The 27992-nt window shown below is 38.8% G+C and overlaps 1 protein-coding gene across 9 annotated transcripts in view; it reads left to right on the top strand.

Moving 5' to 3' along the window:
- LOC122835990 (membrane-associated guanylate kinase, WW and PDZ domain-containing protein 2-like) overlaps positions 1 to 27992 on the top strand; it is a 120027-nt gene that overhangs the window by 85404 nt on the left and 6631 nt on the right. For 2 of the 9 annotated variants that reach the window (XM_044125561.1, XM_044125562.1), the window contains exons 7-21: positions 3404 to 3461; positions 5490 to 5611; positions 6096 to 6278; positions 11593 to 12125; positions 12868 to 13036; positions 20467 to 20498; positions 22010 to 22190; positions 22899 to 23014; positions 24159 to 24351; positions 25081 to 25344; positions 25614 to 25799; positions 26171 to 26489; positions 26976 to 26999; positions 27129 to 27348; positions 27499 to 27642. In XM_044125561.1, the coding sequence (XP_043981496.1) occupies positions 3404 to 3461; positions 5490 to 5611; positions 6096 to 6278; positions 11593 to 12125; positions 12868 to 13036; positions 20467 to 20498; positions 22010 to 22190; positions 22899 to 23014; positions 24159 to 24351; positions 25081 to 25344; positions 25614 to 25799; positions 26171 to 26489; positions 26976 to 26999; positions 27129 to 27348; positions 27499 to 27642 (2744 nt within the window). The remainder of the gene's footprint in view (positions 1 to 3403; positions 3462 to 5489; positions 5612 to 6095; positions 6279 to 11592; positions 12126 to 12867; positions 13037 to 20466; positions 20499 to 22009; positions 22191 to 22898; positions 23015 to 24158; positions 24352 to 25080; positions 25345 to 25613; positions 25800 to 26170; positions 26490 to 26975; positions 27000 to 27128; positions 27349 to 27498; positions 27643 to 27992) is intronic. The other 7 variants (XM_044125558.1, XM_044125554.1, XM_044125557.1 and 4 more) reach the window with 7 other exon arrangements.

The following is a 27992-nucleotide window of genomic DNA, read 5'->3' as shown; positions in this document are numbered from 1 at the left end:
AACTGTGTTGATGAGGTGGAGGAGGAATTAGACATAGAAGACATTAAATACTCAGAATGTGGATTCAGAATCCGCTAAATTTGAGAAACATTAAATAAATGAAAAAATGTTAAATGTGTAAATGAATAGAATATAATAGAAGAGCACTAAAATCTGTACTTAATTTGGTATAAAAATAGATAATTATAAGATTTTACATGACATAAAAAAGTAATAAAAACTGTTATGTACTTAAAAAGAGAGCATAGTGTGTTAAAGACTTACAACCATCGCATAAAATAATAATCCTAATAATAACAATCCACATAAAATGTATAATCCTAATGTAAGTTCAAATTTAGGTGTAATTTCATATTCACTTCATGTACATTTGAATTATGTTTAAGTCGCCTCCATAATGAGATCTGCAGCAATGACCTGATAATAACTGTAAGTAATCTCATGCTACATTATGGAGATGCTCTGGCTGCAGAGATGAAGGTTCACTCGCATTAGCATGTCGAATGCTTGTAGCAGCAACATGGCTGAGATCTGGCATTGTTTTCTGACAAATTTATTTGACCTCTTGGGGACATGTCCAGGGTCGTCCACGTAAAGCATCAAACTTTCATCCCTAAATTGTTGAGTGACCAAAAACAGATTGTTCATTTTTCACCATTCATTCCAAGACACACACACTCTCATTAGAGAAAACGCTTGTGCTTCATTAGCATGCATGAAAGATGTGATGTTTTCCCAAATGTTCCTCATCCCTTCACACTTAGACCCACATGAAATGTATCTTTAAATATGTCTAAATATATCCCAAAATAAAAACAAATAAAAGTATTTGCAGCTATAGTGCAGCAAATGATTGCTTAGTAAATTGGTTTAATTATTAACACAATGAAAGAAGATTATAAATAAACTCTGGCCTTGATCCTTCTAGATGTTACAGAGTGAGAAAAATGCCAGAAGAATCCATAACCGATGTTAAAACTGTAATTTTATTCAGAAAGCCAGATAGCTGAAAAGCAACATTATGAAGCAGAAACCAGTAGCAACTCTTCTACATCGCATCACTTCCTCTTCCTAATGAGTCCATTACTCCCATTCTTATCCCCAAAGTTGTCAGTTCTGCTTTACGTTTATAGATTGTGTGCGTGTGTATTTGTGTGTGTAATTGAATGTCCGTACTGAGCTGAGGTCAATCTAAATCCTTCATGACTGAGTTGGTGCATTTTCCTGTTTTTACAGTCTGTGCGACACATTGTGTTTGTCCATCTGCAGTTATTGTCTGTCAGAGTTAAACTGTGAAGTACAGGACACGAGAGTGACTTAATGTGGCAGTGTGAGAAGGAAGATCAACGCCTCACAAGCAGTTGCTGATGAATGTTAATCAGAAATATAACATTTTTATGTGAGTTTCTGAGAAAGCTTGAGCTGATTAGGAAAACTGTTTTTTTTTTTCTGTAGCTTCAGCTGATTTACAAGATGAGGTCACTTCTTTGTATAGAAGCTTGATGAGAGGCACTACAATTTAGGTTAAAAAAAAATTATTTTTTATTCAAATACTGCAGAAAGATTTCATTGCAACTTGGAGCCTGATCTACAAAATTTCCAAATAAGTTGTATTCAGTCACTTTCTCTCTGACGCCACCAAATAAAATCCAGTGCAACTAAATGTCTCAGTGTTAAAAATTTGAATTTACAGGTCTGTTAATTTAATCTTTAATGTATCCAGCTCTTCAGTGAAGGCGTCATAGGTTTGTTAGAGAATATTGATGTAAAAACAACATTAAGACAAAACCAAGGAATAGACTAGTGAGGAAGTTAAATGCAGGATCAAGTTGTGAAACAATTCAATCTGAAAATAAAAAGCATGACCGGCCAGCCTTGCAAAATACATTTTTAATCTTAATGGGATTTTTTTGGTGAAATGAAGGTTAAATAAAATTTTTAAGCTGAAGCAAGTGGCCTGTTGTAGATCTGGATGATCTGCAGAGGTGAAATAATGAGTTTTGTGAAGAGCTTTGCTAAAGGAAAGTCGTAGGAAGTCCTATTTACACTCTTACCCAACCACTTAGAAAATGGTTAAGTGGACAATTATAGACAGGACATAACAACACAGTGGAGGCAGTATAATGCCGTGGGGATGGTTTTCTTCAGCAGAGACAGAAAATTTGGTTAGATATGATGGAAACAAGAATGGAGGTAAAAAATCTTCTAGGGAAGAGCCAGACCTAAAATGTCAGGCATATTCTTTCTTGTGTTGCAGTGGCCCTGTCAAACGCCTAATGGAGAATCTGTTGGAAAACCTGAAAATTGGATTTGAGCTTGAGATATTTTTCTAAGACAAACAGTCAAGAATTTCAGCCTATAGCTGAGTAGAGGCATTAGGAAGAGTGGCAGTTGATTTGAATTGTGACTTAGATGGCTTAAAAGTACGTGAAAACTTTCAGGTTTTAAAAACATCATCTTGTACACAATTATGCACTTCTGTGTTGGTCTGTAACATTAGATGACAATGAAATACATTGGAGTTTGTGGTTTCAGTGTGATTGAACACAAACGTTTTCAAGGGATTTGAAAACCTCAGTCGTATTTAATAAATTCGATCTGATGAAGTCCATTTATCAGATTAAAAGTACCTTTTAGTCTTGAAGTAATTATTAAACACACTTTTCATTAAGGGTACAATTATTAAAAATTGTTTCTTTATTGGTCTGGTGTAATATTCTAGTTTTAAATGTCATGTTTTCATTGACTGCTAGCAGAAAATCATTAATGGAAATAAAGCTGAATGAATGTGATTCACTTGGTAATAAAATTTCTAAAAAAAGATTGACTTTCCAATAATATTATCATTTCTTAAATGGGTCTGTATCTTTGAGTGTCACTTGTAATTTAGAGTGGAAAGCGTCAGAGAGTACAGGAGGTTTTGTGGTGTCTTTTACAAGAAGCAGAAACCTAAAAAGGCTGGATGACACAAGGATGAAATAAATAAGAAGTAGGAGTGGAGTAGACAATTAACAAAGCATCCACAGGAACCATCAAAGGCGAAAAGGAGTGGGTGTGTGGAAGAAAATCACAAACAGGAAGTAGTTCTGTGGGGGTATTTGGCCGTAGTGTTGTTGTGTGCACAATAAAAAATGAGCACAAAGAAAAAAAATTATTGTTTTCCTCCCTCCCTTCTTTGTAACGGCTCTTTATTGTGATTCGTGTCGCCGTAAAGAAGCCGCTGCTGCAGATCGAAGGGTTGCCTGTCTACTAAAAGGCGCTTTGGGAGCATCTGCTGTGGCTGCGAGCCCTGAGAGTCATGTTGTCTCCCCGGAGTGGTTCAATTTAGTGTCTAGATTCCTTCTTCTGCGCTCTGAAAATACTAATAGCATTTCTCTTTTGTCTCTTTTCTTCTTTGTCTCAGAACTGCCTTATGGTTGGGAGAAAATAGACGACCCCATCTACGGCAGCTACTACGTCGAGTAAGTTGACATTTTATTACCCTGCTTAATAATAAATCAGGGAATACATTGTTTTAATGTCCATCTTTATTCTGTTATTTGTTTTAAAAATATCCAATGCAAAACATTCCCAGGAGTGGGCATCCTCTCAAGTTCACCCTGAGGCCAAACTGTGCAAAGCGAAGAGTTATTACAAAACACACAAGAGCTTCGTCTGAGACCCTCAGGTTGCATCTTAAGAGTGGCACTAATTGTTTTCTTTCTGGTGAAATATTCCTTCATGTGCCCAATAAACTAAACAAAGCAATCTGTGTCTCTAATATATTTGAGACAATTATTAATGCATATTCTAACACACAACCATTTCAATTTGAGTTTTTTATAATTTTTATTTTATTTTATTATTCCCTTGTGTTGATTTTCTGTTGAAAATGTTTCATTGTTTTCCACTAGGTGTCATAAATATAGTATAAGTATGTTCTAGACAGATGAGAATAATGGCTTTCATAGCAGCAAAAAAAGCAAACAAACAAACAAAAAAAAAAACATACGGACCAAATATTGGATACATTACCATCTTTTCTATCCCAGGGGTCTTGGGTGAAACAATTTATTTACAAAAAACTTTACACAAAAAAACTATATGGATCAATATTGGTGACAATTTTTGGTAGAAATACTACAACAATGAAAAACAGTTAAAACTTCACACAATTTATGCATATAAATCCTGATAATCACACATATAAAAGAAAACAAGAAAATGTGCTACTGTATAATATTTCTACAGCAAAAGAGCTTTTATTTCTTTGCATCCAAAGGACATTGGAGGAGCATGTAATAAAGAAACCTGCAAGAGCTAAAAACAATGGCAAGCTCTCTTTGGGTTTTCAAAGCTGCTTGTGGAGCAGTGTGACCAGAACTACATGAGATATTTGGTCATAAAGATGAACTCCACAGTTGGTGAAAGTCAAATAACATGTGAGAGAAAAACACCTCATGTTGGCTGTAAAGTTTGGTTGTGAAGAGCTGCTTTAAGAGCTGCAGTAGTTGGACAGCTTTCAGTCATGGAGTTCAGCATGAAACCTTCTGCAAACCAAAGTATTCAGGACTCGGATATGAGACCGTCTGTCCGACAAACAAAGATTGTTCATGAAAAGCACAACGATCCACAGCATGGCAGCAAATATGGAGTGAAACCATATTTTAGGCGTTTCTCGAAAAGCTTAGTCTAAATCCGGACTTCAGTCTAATGAAAATGTTGAGGCAGGACCTTCAAGTAGCTGAGGATAAACATAATCCCTCAACCTCCAATGAATTTTTGCAAAGAACAGTGAGCCCAAACAATTCCCCACAGCAGCAACCAAGATGGACGAAGTCCTAGAGCGGTTGCTTTGAGCAGCTGCAGCTGCTTTGGTTTTTACTTTTCAATCTACAGAATATCAAAATCTAAAACTTGTTGAGGGTAATTTTTCAGCTTTGACTATATTTACCTCATTCAGAAGATTTTATGCTATCTTCTAGTATGTAAGAATTATTATTAATTTTTTGTAAACTTTGTAAATATTTTTAAGCCATTTCAACAACTTATAGCAAACCTATTAACTGGTTTTGAACTGGTTTCATAATTTCTCATGTTTTTTATGATGTCATAAGTGAACTGAAGTAGAACATGGAGTAAAGTTAGCTGAAAATCTGAACAGAGCTGCAGAAGAGACATTTATGCTGCTATTTTTAACCTTTCTGATAAAAATAAAGATTTTTAAATGAATGTTGGAAGATTTCTCAAATTTTCAATGTGAAATTATGCTAATAAAACAAAAAAATATTAATATATCTTTACCGAGTCTTCTAATAAAAGTGACTTTTACTGAATCTCCAGGGATTCGAATCCAGCAGTCTGAAGTGTTAAATTCTTATTTATGAATCCCTACCTTCTAATCAAGTTTTTATTCCAGAGCTGTGCTTTTATCTTGCTTTTTTTTTTACGGCTGATAGATCATCTCTAAAGGCTTTTCCATTCATTCTAACGATGCTCTGTATTTTCAGTCACATCAATCGAAGGACTCAGTTTGAAAATCCAGTCCTTGAAGCCAAGAGACGTCTGGACCAACAGAGACAGATGCAGAGCCAGGGACTCTCTGCTCTGCCTTTACCCACAATATACAGAGGTATGATCCCAACATGACCAAATAGAGACCCTGCTCATACAACAACATAGACCCAATATGAGCTGTTCAAAATGAAGTTGCTAATTTTGAGTGTTTCCTGCTAAAACAGGCCCTCTGAGTTATCCTGAACTACCCCTAAGAGTTTGCAGTTTCATATGCGCCAGATGAGGCAGATGTCACAATGTGCTGCGCAGGGTTGGCTGGAGATCGGGGGTAGTTCAGGCAATAGCAGAACATTCTCACCCCGAGGCCTCCGGCCAGTCAGTCCAGGCGCAAATGTGACGACATATGAACCCAACACGTTACGATCTGCTTGATCTGAGATTCCGCTTAGCAGGGAAATGCTTTGTAGATAAACTCCGGATTTCATTTGATACAAAAATTTATCAAAATTATTTGTTTTGATTTGGCAAAACAAATGCTTGCTGGTTTTGACGGTAGAGAAGGTGTGAAATGTAACAAAAAAACTTGTCTCTGAATGTAGAAAAGCCGTTGTTTACGAGGGACCCGACCCAGCTGAAGGGCACCTTCCTGTCCACGGCCCTGCAGAAGAGCAACATGGGATTTGGCTTCACAATTATTGGAGGCGACGAGCCCGACGAGTTCCTGCAAGTGAAGAGTGTTATACCAGACGGACCCGCCGCTCAGGACGGGAAAATGGACACAGGTACTGGATGCGTAATGGAAACTGGTTTGATGTGCAAGAAAAATAAAAACAGCTTCTCATGCTGGACTAATTTATTTATAGAGATGTTTAAGTGTGGCATTATGGTTCTGACACATAGCCATGATGGACTTTGGGTTCTTGCCATAGACGAGTATATGAAGTAGATTTTCCTGCCAAAAGTTTCATTTCACTGCCCACCGAGTCGAGCGCATCAATGCCAAGTAAATATTGATGCTGCGCTGTCACAACGCTTTTCCATCATCTGCTATAATGCTTTAGTTTTAGCTGACAGAGGTCACAAAGTCCTCGAACAATACAAGGACACTTTGAACGTCCAGATCAGTTCATTTAAATATTTTCTTGATCAACAGTTTTCAAAACAGTTTAATGTTTTCAAATGTTCGCTCAAATCTTTTTGTGCAGGAGAATTTGGATCATGGTGTTGCTTGTTGTTGCTTGCTTGTACTTTTCTGTGTTGTATTAAGCCATAATATATCTTTATTATTATAGACTTTGCAATACACTGTCAAAAAATTGTGGATTTTTTTCACATCTTATCACATTAAAATCACTAACAAAGTAATACTTCAGTGTAAAATACTGTGTAATTGTTAAGGAATCTGAAAAGTGGGCCATTCATTTATTTTCTGCCCTATTTAATCCAATTTCTTTAAATAACATTTATCATGATTACCTTTACAGATCACATAATAATCTGTCTGTGTTTAATGAGGTTTAGTGGGACTTATAAAATAATAGCTGCAACACAACAAGCAGGATAATACATGGCGGTTCATATCTGGTCAAATTGCTAAAAGAAACATCTAAGATAAATCTGGACTGCTGTAGATTCAGATTAGACCCCTAAATAAATAGATAAAATCAATATAACCTGCTAAGCAGAACAGATAATGTGGTATTAAGAAAGTTAAATGCACACACTGCCTGAAGATGTGTTTTATTTCAGAATCGTCTTGATCTGGAGATCATGTACTCTTCTATCTTTCTCCTGATGGTAAAGTGGCAGGATGTGAAATGAGGAGAGTAGGATGCAGTAACAAAGTAATGCTGCGGTGGTTCTTGCATGACCGACGCCCTGGTTAATATCTTCAAATACTAACCAGTTGCTCAAATAATTAAAGCAGGTATGTTCAAGCCCAGTTCTTCTTCAGTGCTGGAAAAGAGACGCAAAATGCAACGCCGTTCTGCACAAAGCTAGTCTGCTCATGTTTCTCCTTTAAAATGCCTTAACAAAAATTAAATAAATAAATAAATAAATAGGTAATTATCCATACTACCGATTACAACTGACTACTACTTTCAATCATTGAAAGTAACAAGAAATTCACTCAGAGCTTTGGAACGGACAGGAGCTTCTTGAAGACACAGAGGCCAATTTTATGATCAAAGTTTCTGTGAAGTTGTTTTTGATATATAGAGCATTTTCATAACAACTGAAGACAGCATTGTTTCTTCATTGTGGTATAAAGTGGCGCCATGTGCCTGAAAAATACATAATGTCCATTCTCATTCCTTTGCAGAGAGATTTTTTGTCTTTTAAGTTACCGCTGTAACACATGCTGGGGTCTAGAAAAGCCTGAGCTCCCAGGTAAATAGCTTTGTGGAGACAAGAGCCATCGGCTGTTCTGCATGTCATCTGATGGTGGCTGCAGAGACCAGCTGCCCTCAAAGAGCGGACCAGAAAAACTGCCTCCCCAGTAAAATACAGCTGTCATGAACATTACCAAAGCCCGTGGATGTAATGTCACAAACATGATGTGTTGATGAGGTCAGGCTGTTGTGCTGCTGCTTCACACCTGATCTTTCACACATTGTGCAGAATATGTCAGCCTTCCTCCCCTAATAATTTTGGAGCTCTGTCTGAGCAGCAAAAACCTCCTGGTGAAATCTGTTCGCTCGCTGCTGCGGCCATCTTTACCTTGGTTTTTCTCAACACCTCTGAGAAAAACCAAGGTAAAGGTTTTTACCTTTACAATCCTGGTCCTCGAGGGCCAGTTTCCTGCAACGTTTAGATGTCTCCCTGATCCAACACACTTGAATCTAATAGTTGAATCACCTCCAAGTTCTCCAGAGTCCTGCTAATGACCTCATTATTTGACTCAGGCGTGTTGAAGTAGAGATACATCTAAATGTCGCAGGAGACCGGCCCTCGAGGATTGGAGTTGCCCACCCCTGCCTTAGGTGGTGGTGGTGGGGTCAGAGTTCATCAATCTTTTCCTCACTTGCTGACATGTGCATGTTCAGGGAGTAGGGATGAACTCATCTCTCCCTGACAGGCATGACTGTATCTTTATTGGCTAATGAAGATGAAATTAAACATTTACAGGTGAGCTGTCTGAATTCTGAAAAGGTTCAAGGAGAATTGATATTTGGACAACTTTCCTTATTTCATTTTCTCTTTCTAAAGTTTCACCAAAGTATTCCAGCTTATGAGATGTTTCTTAAAAATATACTCTTAACGGAATAGGAATTACAGGCAATAATAAACTGTGCTCAGAGGTTTGTTATCTGCAGAAATATTCATGGAAGCATATTCAGGGCGCCCCATATTTGAGCCTTTGCTTCCCTTCCAGGCATGAACTTTCGTTTCCCTGCACACTTTCTTTTCTCTCACTGCTCTGGTAATAAAAGACTGAAACTTCATTGGTTGAATCTCGAGCAACACCTTCATTACAGGATCTGTTTCTGTTTCCTGAGTTCCACTGCTGGTGAAGAATGGGAGATATTAAAAAATAACACACACAAAGAGTTAACACCAGTGTCACTAAATTGCCCACTTGTGTAGTATTAATCCCCTGAATCTGAAAACCACATGAGATTCAGACTCAGCACAAACGGCTGCATCTTCTCATGAGGATTATTGAGATACAGACCCAACATTAAGCATTTGGATTCTCCCTGAGCAACACATGAAATCCTCCTGTCTGCTTGTGAACTGGAGACTCTACACAAGCTACAAGATACGGATGCCTACAAGAGCGTTCACTTGGTTCATACATAAGCTCTTTATGTATGTGATTTAGGCTGAGTTTACAGAAACAATAACCGGTGGAGGCTTAACCTCGGTGTAGACTTTTAAAGCTGTAGGCGCAAACTGTTTGTTGTTGGCCTCATGCCTGGTGCGGCTGGTGTCTAAATGTCTTATTCAGAACAAATTTCTAAATCTTCCTCTCTGCTGCTCTCATTGTTTCTGTTTTATCTCTTTCTCTTTATTTTATCTCTGTCTCCCTCTTTCCCTTTAAGTTTGCTCTTTATTGAGCTGCCTTATCTAACCGTGTCGTCTGACGCTCCCCCTCCGTCTTCATCCTCTGCGTGTTTTTGTCTGTTTTCTTTTTCTCCCTCCATCCTGGTCTGTCAGCCTTGCTCTCTGTTCTGATTTTTTTCCCCTTTTCTCTCCAATTTGCTCGTCTCCACTCTATGACTTTGCCAGAGCTGCACTAGCACACACTTTCACATGCAGGGACTCACGCAGACACCCTCTGACTGAGATTAGCTGGCCTATTTGGCTGTGTGGCATTGCTCTAAGGGATTGTGCATGATTGTGGATTTGACATGTCTGGTGTGGGTATATGTGTGTGTGCAGCAGTGCAAAATAAAGTATTTGAGGCAGTGTATTTGTCACTACACTGTCACTTTTAACTGTGAAATACTACAGCTTCCTAAGCAAAGGAAGCTATGAGGTTCTGATGATGTATGATAATCTATAACTGATTTCCAGTGGAGTGAAAAACTATCTGGCTCCTTCCAGATTTCTTCCCATTTTTTTCTAAAACATCTTAAATGCTAAGTAGCATTTAATAAGAGTAAAAAAAGAGAAGCTATTTAAACAGACCTGGCCACATGTAGATGAAAAATTGTCCCTCTTTTTGATTAATAAATTAGCTATGATTAGCATTTTTTTGCTTCATTTTCACCAGTCGGATGCAGCAATGATAAATGTCTGACCAATAGACTCAAAAAGCACTTAAATAGAACCTGTTTGGCAGCATAAAGTAAGCAAGACATCATTTTCCTAATCTGAATTTATTCAAAAACAAACGTTTGGTTTAATATGTTAGTGTGGATGTCTTGATAGAGACATGACAATGAGAGCCATTATCATCAAACTGAGAAAGCACAGAACCATCCTGAACCTTCCCGGGTTTCCCCTTTGGACCAAATTTACTGTGAGATTACACTGAGTTTCTTATTAGTGGATTATATTTTCTGACAACTTAATTTCTGCTGTAGTTGGCTTTCAGTTGCCAAAATCGTTTTGGTTTTATACAGAAAAGAAACCTAGAAGGTATTAGCCTCTTTTATTCAAAAATAGGTTAAATCAAACAAAATTAAACAATGCAACAGGAATAAGATTATCAATCAAATATATAAACATATTTACACAAATAAATGTTTTGCAAAGTAAATCCCTTAACATAGTGACTGTATATACAACATATAAGTTAAATTTTAACATATTACTATATATAATAAGCATTGCTTTTTCTCTTCAAAGAGAATAAGCAATGCTGTGCAGAAACAAAACGCATCAATTTGGTTCTACGCTGTGATTCAGTTCAGTGCCTCCCACACTGTCCTGGAAGTACCAGGATCTGAACAAAGGGACAAACAATAATCAGTGTAAACAGAGAAATATTAACAGAAGTAATTTATCAAAAATGTACTATTTCAACAGAAGAAAAGTGTAAATTACCTGAGGATTTAATAGTGTTTTTCTGTAAAATGCTGAACACTTTACAGAAGTAAACAGAGAGCAAGAAGTGGTGCTCCTCTAGTAGACAACAAATAGTTTTTTTGAGGTAGAAATATATTACAAATAGGTGTTTTTTTTAACAATTAACAATGTCTATATGAATTTATCTTTATCCATTGGAAACCGTTGACTGACATTGTCTCTGAGCCATTAAAAGGAGTTTATGTCTAATTGTTCCAAGTCTGTAGCGGTCTTTAGATTTTCTTATTCAGTGGAGGCCATTTTTCTGCAAATGTTTGCTGCTTTCCTTCAGTCCTTAAGTGTCTCTCCCTGTCATCTGCAGTAGATCACCGCCAGCAGCAGGCAGGTGATACGATTTTCCTTTGTGGCTCTTTCAAGGGACAGTCTACTTCCTCTGTGTTCTGCTGCTCCCTGTTCTGATCCCATGGAGATTTAATGGCAACAGACTGTGACAAGTTGTACTTTTCAGAGCACAGTGTGTCACACTGAAGCACTGACACTAAAGCATGTGGTTTGTGAGACATAAAACCGCCTCCAGTGTGACTACAGCTGCTCTCATCTTCTTTCCTTCTTCTTCAGGGGACGTCATCGTCTACATTAATGACATCTGTGTGCTCGGCACGACTCACGCCGATGTTGTGAAGCTCTTCCAGTCCGTACCGATTGGTCAGAGTGTTACGCTTGTGCTCTGTCGAGGATATCCGCTGCCCTTCGACCCCGAGGACCCGAACGCTGCAGCGAGCGCCTCCCTCACTCCCATCGGGCTGGAGCACCGCCCACTGGTGGTGAACGGGCGCGGCAGCTACGACCCCTACCTGGAGTATCTGTCGCTGAGCTCCCAGCTTCCCCCTCAGGCTCTGGCGCAGGCCGGAGCCTCTCACCCAGGGGACACGCACCTGGATGGCTCGTCGCTGCCGCCCACCACGCCCGGTTCGGCGTCCGCACACACGCCACGCGATGATAATGTCTCTATGGCCTCGTCTGGGGCGGCTGGTGTTGCCGGAGCAACAGGACAAGGACCAGAGCTGCTGACGGTGACGATGGTGAAAGGTGCAGAAGGTTTCGGGTTCACAATCGCAGACAGTCCAACCGGGCAGCGAGTTAAGCAGGTGATGTGTACCATCTCCTTTTAGTTCCTTTAATACTCTTAATTATTCAAATATTATTAGATTCTTTTTTGACTTATCCTTAATGTAACCAGGAATAACCTAAATACTTCACTGTTCATGTATTTAATACTAATTGCTAAGATTTGTAGGAAGTGTCAAACCAATTATTCCTTAATTGGTTTGACATTAAAAATTAGATTTCCCCAACCTTGTTTGTTTTTTTTCTTTATTTGCTTTGAGGAACAATGTCCCTGCTGTAAAATATAGGTTTACTTCTGGGCATGTTCAAACAATGACAGTTTTCTTTATCAAAAAACTCCCCGATCACATCCAAACATACCATGGAGGAAGCAGTAATTTGCTGAGTGATGAATATATTGTTTGTATCTTTCCTGGAGAAATAAGTTCCTCTCCCATCTCCTGTGCTGCATCTCTGCTGGTCTGTTCAAACGTTCTTCTATGAAGATGGGGGAAATTAAGTGATTATTTAGGATTTTTCACTGCCAGGCATATTTTAAATCTTTTCCTGCTCCAACACACCTGACACCTCAGCACCTTCTCATCAGATTCAACTTCATGTTTCATGTTTGAACCAGGTGTGATGAAGAGGGAAAAGATGTAAAACATGCAGAGCAGAGAGCTCTGAGGACCACGACTGATGCGGATCGGGTGTTTTTATTAGCTGCTTCGTATTAATGATGCATTTCAAGCGAGTGATGGCGGATGTGTTGCTGCCGGGGTGCAGGTGTTGGAGCCTGGTTCACAAGGCGCATCGGGCCTGATCGAAGGAGACCTGATCCTGGAGGTGAACCAGCAGCCGGTGGCTTCAGCAGGACACGGACGAGTGGTGGAGATGCTCAAAGAGTGTCCAGTGGGCGCAGAGGCAACACTCCTCATACAGAGAGCAGGAACAGGTCAGACTCATTATAGATGTTCCCTTTTTAGTTTGTGCTTAAGACTCATTAATGATTAAATAAAATACAGCTTCTTGTCATACCCTGAAGAACGTTCCTCCCTTACCGAGTCTTGAATTTCGGGATGTTGTCTTACAAACGTATTCATACTCCTTGAATATTTCTGCACTTTGTTACATTACAAACAAAAACCTCACTGGTTTTTATTGGGATTTTATGCGATGACGAACACAAAACGGGTCATATGACAGTAAAATGGAAAGATGCATTTGCTTTCAGCTCTCTTGGCTCTGATACTCCTAAATAAAGTTTGTTGTAGGGCGGCACAATATTTGGTAACCGTTCGAAAATATGCAGCTGTGTTGGGGAATTTTGCGATGATAATACGACTCACCACAAATAAACCAATATTTAACTAATATATTTTAACACCTTTTATAGGAAATGTCCATATAGGGATGAGTCCATCAACTACTGCAGATAAAAATCAATATTCAACTCAAAATCATAAAAGATCCAAATTGCTAGTAAAGGATTAAAAAGTAGTAGTCCGAAGGTTTTAGGTTTGTTTCTCATCTTAAATGCGGATTAATGTCATACGACATAAAATGTTACCTTTTTCTTGACATTTTATGAACTTTTGAGTATTTAATCTGTATTTGACAGAAGGAGAAATGATGGGGGAGAGAAAAACACCCCAAATAATTCCAATCACAATTGGCTGCTTTGGAGAGTTCATATGCCAAGATGACTTTAGCAAAATTAGGAAAGAGTCCAGATCTGGAGCATCTTAGAGCTAAATATGTGCTGGCTTGTGATCCTCCCGCGTCATTTAATGGAGCGTCTTCAAACCCAGCTGCTGCTTTGCGAGAAAGGAGTCAAGCAGTGGTAACAGTGAGAGCCGGGAGAGCAAAATACAGCTTGATTAGGATCATTTTGACAACTGTTTATTTTTTTACACATTCAAGTCTCTGAAGTTCCTTTTTTATTTAGACTGTCTGAAAGTCTGTAAATGAGATTGTGCCTCTGCAATATTAAATAATTAAGATTATTGATTCCTAAGAACAATATACAAAGTTCTTCAAAACATTTTGTTGTATTGATCAAGAGAAATACACTACTGTAAAATTAATAGTTTGGGGGTTTTTTGTCTGTTGCTTTGCTGAGAGAATTTATTGCAAATGGCAAATGTATTGTGACTGCTTGGGCTTTATTACTCTTGTCATGTTGTAGTAGCTGTTTAAAGATACAGAATATTAAATGTAAAACAAGCTGGAGAGCTGCAGTGGGAGTTAAAGTCTCTGTTGTTCTCAGGAAAGCAGTTTCAGTCTGACAGGGAGAAACTATCTTTATAATAAACTCACTGGGTTCCTCTGCTCTCTGGAAAAAGTGTCCAAATTGTGCTTTAAATGCTTTCCAGACTTAAATCCCTGTTAAATTTGTCTAATTGTTGCTGATTGTTCCTTCCTTCCCTTCCTCTGGTTTTTGTAGATTTTTTTATTTAAACTGTGACTCTAACAGAAGCATCTGCAGTGAATAAATTAACAGAGAACTTTCCTAGAAATACGTGAAACTGTGGAATCTGGACATGAACGATGTGTAGGAACCTTCCCGCAGTGGTTATAATGAAATGTTTTGAGCCTAAATCCCCTGCAGAGCTCACAAAGACAGACTTCTGAGTGTTGTGAAAGAACTTGGCTGACTGGACTCATGCAACATTATTCTTTTGTTTCTGCGTTCAAGTCCATCATGGTGCAATGCTGGGTTGGGAATAGTTGAAACGAGACAAGAACACAAAGAGCTGCATTGTGTTGCACAGAACGGTCTTTAAGATATTCTGCACATTGAACAACAATCTAAGCATAAAACAAAGGTGAGACTTGGATCGTTCTTTGGAAATATTTCAAGGGAAAACAGGTTTTCACTGCACGGAAGCTTAAAGGAAATATTCTGACCATTTTTTTTTCTGTTTCCTCCAGAGAAACTGAAACTCATCGGCTTTATTTGTTTGACATGTGCACTCGCACCGATTCTACAAATGGTGCTCTGGTCAAAAGGTCAGAATTTGACTTGATAATTTCCTTAATCTGCTGATAACATTCAGCCTCTGGCCATTTGACAAACACACATTTTTAACCACACGGAGTAATCTGTGGAGCAATGCACAAACTCCAGAGTTAAAGCACAAAGAAGCAATCCCTTGTCTTTAAATCCTCATTTTCCCGTTGACTTTGGTTTCTCTGGGCTTGACTGCCAGTAGACAAGTTCATTTGCATTGTTTCTCAGATGGCATCAAAATAATAAAGGGGTAAATCGTAGACTCTTGTTTGCATCACTCTTTTCATGGATTGCATTTAATTAGGGATGAAAGTAATCAGTCTAACATGCATCTCAGCTTTAATTAATTTATGTGTGACTGGAATTATTATCTAGACTTTGAGAAGCCATCAAAGACATGATCGCTCAGCGATACTAATACCTGATGTAAGAGCTGGTTCGCTTATATTGCGGCAGAGTTATTAAAGCACCAAACTTCTGCACAGCCGAGCAAACCCAACATGAACCAAACGTTTGCGGCTGCAATAGAGCTAATTAAAATGATGTGATGAGAACAAATGACTCTAATGTTTCCTGCAGAAGCAGAAAATGCAGCAGTGTGTGCAGCTGCATGCTTACATGTAGACATGAGCAACACAGAGCTAATGTCATTCTGCTTGAGCATCTTCTAATTAGCAGAGCTGGCGTCTGCCCCCTGGTGGTGGGTTAAGGAATGCAGTGATATTTCACAGTCAAATTTATAATTCCCAAAGGAAGCAAAAGCAAATTAATATCAGATTTTTAAAGATATTTCATTTTCTTGCAGTCTTGTTTTCAGGTTTCAGTCTGTGTATACATATGTGCATTTATTGGTTCATGAACTTTAGTTAATATTAAGTCGTTTATAGCTGACGCCATGATGAATCCTAAAGAGAAATTTAATCCAGGTGTCTCCAAGTTTTTGAAGTCTTGATTCATTCATCCCATATTAAAGTCTAATAGTCTAGAATACGTTTAGATTGTTTATTTTTTATCTTAAATTTTATTTTGTGACATCTTATCTCATCACTTCTTATATCACTTTATCTTGTTATATAGTTTGTATTGTTGTAAAAGCCATAGACTTACATTTCAGAACCAAAACAGATTATTTTTAATCTACTTAAGCTTTTAGTTCTAACTTAAGCAAATAAGTATGTTGTTAAATTATCTTGCTAATTTACTGAAGTTACTCATGTAAATCTTAAAGGGCATATATTATATTTACTGTAATATTTCATTTTCTGTTGTGTTCAGATTAGTTTTATTCATTTTCATGACTGAAATCCAGAAATATTTAAAATAAAAACTCTATCATTCCAGAATAAAACTGAGCACAAAGCAGCCAGCAATGCAGCTGAAAGTTGATGCGGTTACAATTGTAGCAGCAAAGTGAAACATAAGAAACTTTCCTAAAGTAACGATGGCAATGTCTCCATCTCTGCTTTGAATTCATCAGGTAAAGATTTAAATTTTCCACATGGAGACTTAAGAAACCTGCATCAGCCTGAAACAAAAGGAACTTCTTTACAACCATTCATGTTTCTGCTGGCATTTATCTGCAGATCACTATTTAGTGAGTGAAAAAAACCCAAACAAAAAACAATGACATCCTGCGACGTCAGTGTTGCTGCTTCGTCTCTCGGAACAGAGGCTCTGTGTTGATCTTCTTCATGTGTGGCTGTGTGTTTCTGTGTGACTGCTTCGCCGTAGCGTGGGCGCTCTGCCAGCGTTCTGCTGAGCTCTGGTCGTGTTCGCAGCTCCGTCCCCAGACATCCCAGCCCAAATCTGAGCCAACCACATATCTGAAGCGTTTTGCACCACCAATCAGGATGCGTTTGGAGGCAGAGTGGAAGGAGAAAGAGCCGAGCTGCTCGAACCAATCGGAGCGAACCTGAAGTTCATCCAGAACCCAGCGGGCGAGTCTGTGAGGCCCAGCCTGCCAGACGGCTTGACCGCTGACTTGTGAGGGAAGCCACACGATGGCTCTCTGGAAGTCATTCACTTGTAATTCATCAGCATTCGCGCGAGCGTGCCACACACCCCGCACATATGCCGGTGAATTGTATTTGCATTTAAATTAAGCCGACATGCAACTGTGAGGACAATGTTCCTCTTTAATATGAACGGACAATTAACTTGTGGCCGATAGTCGTTTTGTTCGCTGAATCGTTAAGGAAAGTTTCCTGAGAATGAGTTATTAGAATTCCTTAAAGCCTCCCTGAAGGCCCGTATTCCCTGCTGAACGCAGTTATCGTTCCCAGCTTCCAGCTGAGCTCCCCCTCTGTCGCCATATCACTTCAGCACCACGGATAGCGCTCCCTAAACCCGCGTTCATCTTTACAACTCATAGAAAACCGTGCTTTTGTCATCTTTCTCATCGTCTTTCTCCTCCCCTTTATTGTTTGTGACAAAAATTTGGCTTCTGACTAATTTCCGTCATAAAAAGCAAAGAATTAGATTATTCACCTTTTTTAATAGCCATTTGTATTTATTTTGTGTATTTATTTCAAACAAGAGGCCAAGCAAACAGTAGGAAAGAGAAAAACATGTGAATTCATAACCCAGAATAAAATCACTTGTTTACTACTTTTCTTTTAGAAAAGGATGAAATACATTATTTAGTGACTCAATAATTAACAGAAATAAGTCATTTAAACCATGTTATAATATGCATGTGCCTGTTCAGTGCTAAAGAGCCAACAATAAATTATATGACATAGACAAGATGGATACAAACTAACTCATGAGACAAGAAAATCTACGAGACATTTATTCATCGATTTTCTGTAAACTTTTGTTTTTCTTTGACAACAAAACAATGATAGTAGAAACCTGCAGCTGGTTAATGAAGTTGAGAATTTCACAAAATACAAAAATCTAAGCTGAAATAACTTGTTAATGTAAAAATCTGGCTTTAGCATCAAGTTAGCATAAGTAAAACATTGACCTTGCTGTGTATTCCCAAAAATAGCAACATTTCCAAATCCTGGATGTTTTTGTCACATTTAAAGCTCAAACTGATCAAATGGTGCTCTCATTTGTTCGATTGTCTTGATATCTCCTAAAAGTCTAACTCTCTCTTGCCTTTTCTCTGCCAGAATGAACAGCAGACATGTCTCAACATGTCATAGAAAATGCAATTCCTTTTAAAAATCTCTGTGCTTTAATGTCAAACAGTCGATAGAATAATAGCTGACATTTATTCTGCTTCACTTAGTGATAACCTTCACCCCAGCAGCGGTGTTGTCAGTGCAGCCTGTTAGCATCAGGTTTGCTGCGTTATTTGGTTGGAATGGTGACGGATTATTGAGTGTCCAGCTGGACGCTCACTGGGCGACCGACCTAAAATGAAGCCGTTTCTGGTCATCAGCTGATTTCTCTGTGCATCAGAACAATCTCACCTAAACAGCCTTCTGATCTAGATAAATAGTGCAATGACATTGATTTTCTTCTGAACTTTAACTGGTTCATACCAGTTGATATTCCTTTTTAAAGTTACCATTTAATTATTCAAATGTAAACTGAGCTGCTGTCATCATCACTCAAGCTTTTACATCATCATATTGACTTTCTGCTGCTGCTTTGCTATTTCAGGCTCTTAACACCTTAAATTAGATGTTGATGAACATCCTGGAACAAGACAATCCATAATTATTCTGGGCTCACAAGGAGAAGACGAGACAAGGTTTCATGAATAATTTTGTGAAAAGAAGAATCCATATTTTTTTTGTTTTCACTAACAGAGTAAAAGCTTAATTGTAGAATAATTCAGGGAAGGTGTGACTTGCATGTATTACACCGTTTGTGCTTGTCTCAATTTAAGGAGGCTCTGAAAATGCCTTTTTGTATTTTCACAACATACGTCTTAAAATGTGATTTAGAGCATCTCTGTTCGGTGAAAAACTACCCTATTCAAGTTTGATTTTTACATTTTTTACTAGAGATGATCAAAAACATCTCAGTTTATAACAAACTGGGATGTTTGAAAGGACATTTTAATTTAGCACCCTTTGCAAACATTGAAGAAATGATCATCTTAACGTCCTCAGTGTACCTGTTTTTTTTCTGGTTGCCTAAAATGATGCCCCAATATGGATTTATCAAAGTAGACAATCTACTAGTACCTAAACTTTACTGAGCAGCTTCTCCGTTTTTAACTTCTGATCAACTTTTTTACGCAGGTGATGCAGGAAATTACTTATCAGGACTTGAAAAGTAATTTCAAAAGGACTGAGTGATGAGGTTTTTGGGTCAATTTGTGGTCATTTATGAAGCAAATTTCAAATGAGGCAAGGTGACAATCCAAGAAACATATGAAATCACATTTATTTATTTATTAGATCTTATTCTTTATATCTGTATTAATGAACCAATCCAGCTCTGTTCTAAACCTTCCTCCATGAGTCTTTTTCCTTCTCCTCTATGCAGATCAAAGATAATGTTAATGTTCTGCAGTTTGCAAAACACAAGTAAGCACATTTGAAGAAAGAAAACCTGAAAATGAATCAGGAATCCTGATGAGTTTGCTTTGTGTGCTTTTATATTTTAATCAGATAACAATTTACAAGAAAATAGCAAAACAAACTGACAATGGCATTTTGTTCTGTAGGTGACAAGTTATTTCTCAAGTGATCGGCTGATTTTCCAGGATAAAGCTGGATTGTAGCTTTAGCGCAAGCAGATGAAGTTGGAGAGTCATTCCAGAAATATATTCCTCTTAGTGCTCCCTGACATTTTTCGTGAAATGTCATAAACTTAATAAATATTAACTACTTGAATTCTCCAAGGGATTTTATACAGGCACCCATCTCAGCTAAAGGATTCATGCAGGAGTGCAGCTTTAGGAGAAGGTTTATGCATTTCAGTCCATGTGAGTGGAGTTTCAGATGCAGTCAGATTTTTTTACAAGGCAGCTGCTGCACATCTAAATGTATGTATTTGGGTCTGAGCAGCACAAATGGACTGTATCCCTTAGATTCAGAGTCACAAGGGAGCTGTGTTCATGGGTGTGTTGTTGTGATATAGCTCTTCCTGCTTCTTTTATGCAGATGAAAAGCGACTTGCAGAGAAAAGTGTGTGTGCTTATGGTTGGGAGTGCGCGCTTCGGGCCTACAGCTAATGATGTAAAAATGTTGAAAACAAACGCAACGGCAAAAATTGTTTAGGGAAAGTGACACAAACCCGAAATCATCGCCGAGATATTTTGTTACTTTCCAAACAAAAAAGGGTTTTGCTTGTTTATCGCTCTCTTATCTACTTATTTATACATAGATTTTGTTTTGTAACTTTGTAGCAAATCGTGTCTGTTTATTTTCTGTAAGCAGTTTTTTTTTCTTTTTTGTTTCCCACAGGTCACATCTCCCCATGGAAGGCGTCCAAACAAGTACGTTACTGCTACTAACAAACTAAATACTAATAATAATAACAATTAAAAACATAATCAGAACAGTTCAAAGAAGAAAAGATAGAAAGAAAGCAAATGTACAAATGATTGATCAGAAAAAAAATCAATAAGACTAAATACAATAATTACACATTTTGTCCCAAGTTTTAAAGTATGAATAGATTAATTATATTTTGAAGCCTATTCCAAAGATCTAGAGTAAAACAATCCATTTTAGCTAACTCTGTTTATATAGGCTGAAGCAAAGCTTTTTTATATTAGTGTTACTTATTTGCCAATTCATTAAAAACTTAAAAATGCACATCATTTAGGTCTAAAAGAAGAATATTTATAAATGTTTGATTGTCTGCACATCTACCATCACCCACATAGTTATTTTTACTTCTCTGTATAATAGAATCACTGAAGCACAACATTTAAATAAATTTAGCTCACATAATTAGCATGTCAGAGGTCAGGGGATTATTTTCCTGCTTTGTTTACATGTTTCCTCACATGTTCCCTGCTGTTTTTGAATGAAGTTAGCCATGTAGTTTTAATCTCCCTGTAATTAGTTTTCATTTGGTACACTTGTTGAAATACTAACAACACAAAAATCTGTGGCATGACTTTTAAATGTGTCTTCAGAAGAAAAGCATGAATAAATAAACAACCTGTACACATTCGAAAAAGAGTAAAAAACTTCAAACCACCCATAGCATTGTCCTTCTAAACTCCCAAATGTGTCTTTCGTCAGTGAGGTTTCATGTTTTTTGAAGGTCTTTTAAAATTAAACTCTTTGAAAGAAGTCCTTGCATTACAGTGTGCAACCTGTTACTAAAATAATGAAAGTAAAGGACAAAAGACGTCTCTGGCCTGAAGAAACTAATTGCTGCAGATGAAGTGTATATATTGGTCATTTCTTTAGAAAATTTTGAAAAAATAATTGAAAACCTGAAAAATAAATTATCCTTTAGCTGATCTGTCACTTTATTTCAAAATTTCAACCAAGAATTAGTTATGACTCAACTTGCTGGTGCTAAAATACTATTTAAAATGTATTCAAATATGTTCTACTAAAAAAGAGGACTATTTTAACTTTATGAAATACTTCTTATTACAAAATGTGCTACTTAGATTAGTTTGATGCTAAAGTTTTCCTTTTTTGTGCAGAAATAATATTTGATTATATTTAGCTGGAGTGACTACCAGACCAGGGGAAAAATAATTGTCTGACAATAATCAGCTAAGAAAGTTAAAGTGAAAGATTAAATCCAGAAAATGTAAAAAAAAAAAAAAAAAAACAACTTTGAGAGACACTGAAGACCTGAAAAACTTTTAATTGACTTCAGAACATTATACCAAAATCTGGCTATTTAAAAAGCATAACAGCAAAGTCAAGGTGACTCAAGAACCTCCATGCAGTGAACTAAAAATAGAGCTGTGTATTATAGATTAGTGAAATTAAATGTTGCTTGTTTTGTGTTTTATTATTATTGCTATTTAATCAGTGGGACCCTCAGGGCAGCCCTCAGACGAACCTGTCCGGCCCGGTTCTGCCGCCTGGCACGCCCTTCCCAAACCAACCACATCACCGCACATCTGTACCCGACTCCACAGAGGGCTTTGACCTGAACAAACCCGACCCTTATGACCTTTATGAGAAGTCGAGGGCCATCTATGAGAGCAGACGTAAGTGCAGGAAGCCACCACCTCCAAAGTTTAGACATGCTATGTTGTAAAACTAAAAATATCTTCCTTTGAGTAAATACTTTACCACTGTTAAAACCCCCGACATCTCGTAGCTCTGGATCTTACATCACCTTTGACCCCGTCGCATCGGACATGCAGGACAATCCTCGACTTAATTTAGGCCATAAATTATATTAAAAATTTGACTTTTTTACCCCACGAGTCCCTTGCTATTTAAACTAAATTGGTAAAAGTCAATTCCTGCTTATCCCAGTTAAAAATCAGCATCCACCTTCAATCCCATTTAGTCATGTAAACACATTTATATATTTCTTTTTTTCACCACAGTTTAGCCTTTGTTATGTGAAAGGCAATGCCCCTTTTTTGCTCTTTGTATGCTCTTTAAAAACATTTTGCTCGGGGAAAAACTGTCTCCTTTGTTTTGGTATATTTTAGGAAGTGTTGCATCACATTTCGCAGGCTTGGCTTACTTACGTATAGGCTTGGAGTCACTTTCTTGTATGAATGAAGAATTTGTTTTGTTTTATTTTAAGTTTAAAAAAGACTTTATTACCCCTGAAACTGATGTGTATCTCTATCAGTCTATTATTTTTTTGTTATTAGGAGGACACCAAAACTGCATCGGTCTCCTTCTAAATCCAACATGGCAACATGAGCGTTTTTAAACTGTCTGTGTGTTAACTTTAGGTCCTGAGTACGAGGAGGTGGAGGTGCATCTGCTGAGGGAGAAAACGGGCTTCGGCTTTCGCATCCTGGGGGGAGACGAGGCCGTGCAGGCTGTGAGTCCGGACGCCCGTGACAAGGCTCGTATGGGACGGGCTGGACCACACACTTATTTAACCTCATCACACCCCACACTCATCCTACATCCATCTACTGCTACACCACACACTCTGTTAGCAACATGCAGACCCTTGCAAATATAATCACACCTTTTATACTTCTCCACATTTTGTCATGTTATGATTACAGACTCAGATGTGTTTTATTGGGATTTTATCTGGTCATCCAGCGTAAAGTAATGAAGGCGTGGCAAACAGAGGAGAATATTTAATCAGGGGAGCAGCTGAGAGGCTCATGGTAGCTCGAGGGGAACTGCAGAGATCCGCAGCTCAGGTGGAAGAATTTTGTTGACAAATCTTAACTGCTTGGGAATATTAGCGACGAGTGGCATAAGACCAAATGTTTTGGAAACCACCATGAAATGTAGTGGTGGGAGTATCATGCTGTTGGGATGCTTTTTTTTTCCAAAAGAGACAGAGATTCTGGCATGAGATGATGGGAATATCAATAAAGATAAATACTGGGGAATCAAACTACATTTAAATCAAAGCTTGTATTCAACAGAATGGTTAGACATAAATCTAACTGAGTTTATGTCTAGACTTGAAATTGTATGTCCACAGATTCACTCCCTCTAATCTGACTGGATTATTTTGGAAAAGAGGAAAAAGAGAAGATGACTCTGGATGAGAAAAGCTGATGGAGACAAAACCCAAAAAACCTGCAGCTGTAACCACAGCAAAGAGTGATTCTGCAAAGCATGGACTCTGGAGGGATGAATGCAAATATGCTCTAGACTTTTCAGATTTTTTACTGGTTGCTTTGTGTTGATCTATCACCTGTAATCCCTATAAGATACATTGATGTTTGTGGCAAAATGTGAAGAAGTTTCAGGAGGATGAATATTTTAACAAGGAGATGCATTTTTTAGACACGCTGTAATTTACACACCAACACTCTAACTCTCTAACTGCTCACTGCCTCCCATACTGAAGGTAACGCCTTGCTAATAAAACAGCATGACTGTGGTAAACTGGGAGAGTTTGGCTGCAGATTATTTGAAAGGTTAAACAGGGTCCTCCATTTTTGTGTCTCTACACTGTTGCCTCCTGCTCGTCTTCTTCACCTTCATCTGCGCTGCTAATATTGATTGTCTTTGAACAGATTGTTATTGGCGCTATAATAGAGAACACTCCCGCTGAGCGCGACGGCCGGCTTCGACCCGGGGACGAGCTAATTTCAGTGGATAAAAACGTGGTTGCTGGGAAACCGCACAAATACGTCATTGACTTGATGCACGCCGCCGCCCGCAATGGTCAAGTCAGCTTGACTGTGAGGAGGAGAGTGCAGATGCCCGGTGAGGACAGGTTTTATTTCTTCTACTTGTTTTTGTCTTTTTACTACAATTGGAGAACAAGCTGCTCAGTACATTGGCATCAGATTAAAAAATATGACTTGGACAAGACGCACATGCAGATAGGCTGCATTGAGGATCAGTGTGTTCTTCTCTCACAAGCCTTTTCTGTGGTAGGAGATTGTACATGTAGAACTGAAACCAGACGTAGGCCTGTCACAATAAACCAATTTATCGGATGATAAATTAAAAGAAACTCAATAATATTCATCGGCTTGATTTATAGTTTTTCTTTTTTTTTAATCTCTTTTTACCAAAAATTTTATGATAAAAGTCTTCAGGTTGGTGCTTTGGTCTCAACTATCCCTTTTTTTTTTTTAAAGGTTAATTTGTTTGCAGACTTTATAATTAATTTTATTTGTTGTTTCTGTTGTTTTCTTTATTTATTTTGGATATTTCAAATGTCTTCAAATATTCATTAGAATTTAAAATTTATTCTTGCATTATTATGCCATTATTACTATTATATTACTTGAAAATGGTCTCAAAACAACATTATCGTTTATCGCAATAAGTTCTGGGGCAATTCATCGTCCAGCAGAATTTGCTATTGTGACAGTCTTAACCAGACATTTACATCCACTGCTTAACAACACGTTACCTTTAGTTCTCACTGTTCAGTTTGACTTTAAAGCACCGTTAACAGACAGATTGGTTTTACAGTTACAGCAGCTCTTTTCCTCTCGTTTCCATCAGGAGAGCCTTGCCCGGTGAACGGCCGGAGTCCTGGTTCTGTGTCGACGCAGCACAGCTCTCCGCGCAGCGACGCAGCCTCCGCACCCGTCCCCGCGACTACAAACGCTCCAGCTGCAACCTCAGCCCCGGAGGGGTCCGCTCTGCAGACCAGCGACGTGGTCATTCACCGCAAGGAGAATGAGGGCTTTGGCTTCGTCATCATCAGCTCCCTGAACAGACCGGAGAACACCACAGTAATCAGTGAGTTCATCCTCAGGCCCCACAAAGACGGGGAATCGACTTCTGCTGCAATATTACGGGGGAATTATTCTGCCTTAATTAGAGAGGACATATTTTCAGTCTGAAAGCAGGATTACATGTCTCAATACTTTTGCTTACGTTTATATTTTGAAAGCAGGACTTCATGCCTTTCTTGACTTTGAAACATGCCTAAATATTAATGTTTACCTTTTGACATCTCCATCCTCAAAACTGCTAGCAGCTCTAACTTTGCTATTGTCTGTTTCTAGCTGTGCCTCATAAAATTGGACGTATTATTGAGGGAAGCCCTGCAGACAGATGTGGGAAGCTGAAGGTGGGAGACCGAATCCTGGCCGTGAATGGACAGTCCATCATCAGCATGCCTCATGCAGATATCGTCAAGCTCATCAAAGATGCTGGACTAACCGTCACGCTGCACATCATACCAGAAGAAAGTAAGACCAGATGCTATTCAATTATTAAGCATCTGTAGGCCATTAGCAATCTTTGCCACTTGTGTTACTGTATATAAGTTTTTATACCTCTTGAACTTGTCATTTTACAGGAGGGCTAATAAAGTGCAACACAGTTTGTTGTGTTGACTACGTGAAATGTGAATAAAATACACTGAATGTTGTGGTTATAAGGTGCTAAAATGTAAGAAGTTTCAGGACAAACACTTTTGAAAGGCCATTTATTGTATTAAACCAACAATTTGGTGGATTTTCTTCATTTGACATATTTTCTTCTCTTCAGAGTTCTTTCTATTTTCAGCCTGGCTTTTCTGCTTGGATAAAATTTGGTTTCAACCTTCTGTCTGTCCCAGGTTCCCTGTCTGGACCCAACTCAGAGAAACAGAGCCCCATGACCCAGAAACACAGCCCACAGACCCAGCCCAGTCCTGTAGCCCAGCCAAGCCAAGGAGGCTCCCAGTCAAGCCAAATGGCCACTCAGTCTGGCCAAACGACGGCTCAGCAGCCGGGTCAAGCACCGGTCCAGCCCGGCCAGACAGCAGCTCATACTAACCAAACGGTGGGCGGGCCTCCTGCACCAGCAGCCTCCCAGCCTGCACCAGCTGGAACCCAGCAGAGCCCGGTCACCCAACCCTCTGGCCTTCCTCCGCAGCTCTACCTCCATGACGGCAGGTGAGCTGGGCTGAAGAGAAACGTTCAGCGTGTCAGTAACGTCTTTGGTAATGGAAGAAAGGGATATGACATCTCCACAAGGAACAGAAACAGATTTTGTGCAGAGGAGAGAATTTCTTCTTCCTCTTGAATGCCATAAAGTTCACAGGGAAAAACGTGTGACGGCAGACAGTTTTCATCCCAGTCAGAGTCTCGGTCTCAGGCCGGCCGAGTTGCATAACACCACTTAGCGCCTAGCGTCGGTGAATAATTTACCATATGATATCTGTTCTATAATTCAGGAGCACTGCAATCAGGCCGTGTTACGTGTCAAAACTATGAAAGTGTGAGCTCTTGCTTTGATAGGTATGCAAGTCCCAGGCCAGGACTCACAGAGTAGCACTCCCAGAGCTGTAAATTTATACCAGTTTTATAAAAAGGAACTGAGAAAAGCTTTAAAACTGGAATTCTTATTTCCATCCTTTATCTCCATCTGCACGCATGCAGGAATTCTTACCCACCGTTTTCCTGGTATGTTAGTTATTTCTCTACTGATTAACCTCCAGTGGACTCCACTGAGGCTATTCTTAAAAACACCGCTCTCCTCCTTGTGACACAAAGCGCAGTCATCATCTTGTTGCTGATTTCCCTTCATTTCAGGTCAGAGGTAAAGGCAAGGCAGGATGTCAAACCGGATTTCCGTCACCCTCCGTTCACCGACTACCGGCAGCCTCCTGTGGACTATCGTCACCCTCCGGTCACTGATTACCGCCAGCCACCGACGCTGGACTACCGACACCCGCCCGGCCTTCTGGACTTCAGGCAGCATCCTGCAGCAGCGCAGTTCCCTCTGGGAATCCCCGCTGACTTCAGACCACAGGTAGAGCCAGAACTATCCTCCCCTGTTTCATAGACTTCCAATTTGTATGCAGATTTGTAACACAATGCAGATTAATCAATCAGGATTATTGCTTTTTGGAATAGTAATTATATGCAGTAGTTAATGGGAGCCCTCATATTTGTTCTGCAGGACTATGATTATTTCACGGTGGAGCTGGAGAAAAGTGCAAAGGGTTTCGGCTTTAGCATTCGTGGGGGCAGAGAGTACAGCATGGACCTGTTTGTGCTGCGGCTTGCAGAGGACGGGCCCGCAATACGGAACGGGAGGATGAGGGTGAGACAACGTCTCGGATCGTAATCGTCGCAGAGCTTCGCACAAGTATTCACACCCCTTGAACTGTCCCACGTTTCGTTGTGGGATATTAACTGAAAGACCATTTCAAAATGGTGCATAATTATAAAGTGTAAACAAAAAAATGGTTTTAAAAATGTTTTTATAAATAACAGTTTCAAACACGAGACATTCATTTGTGTTTTTGCAAATCAGTACTTTGTTGAACCTTTTTTTTTGATGCTACAACGGCAAAAACACAAAATTTTACCAAGTATTTTAGGTCCACTTTTATTTTAGGTGCAAATATCTTGAAATTTATTTCACTTATAAATAAAAATTTTCCATGTTAT

The sequence above is a fragment of the Gambusia affinis genome, linkage group LG08 (genome assembly GCF_019740435.1).
Source record: "Gambusia affinis linkage group LG08, SWU_Gaff_1.0, whole genome shotgun sequence".
Classification (NCBI taxonomy): domain Eukaryota; kingdom Metazoa; phylum Chordata; class Actinopteri; order Cyprinodontiformes; family Poeciliidae; genus Gambusia; species Gambusia affinis.
The sequence above is the reverse complement of the archived record's forward strand: the minus strand, read 5'-3'. Positions and strand labels throughout refer to the sequence as shown.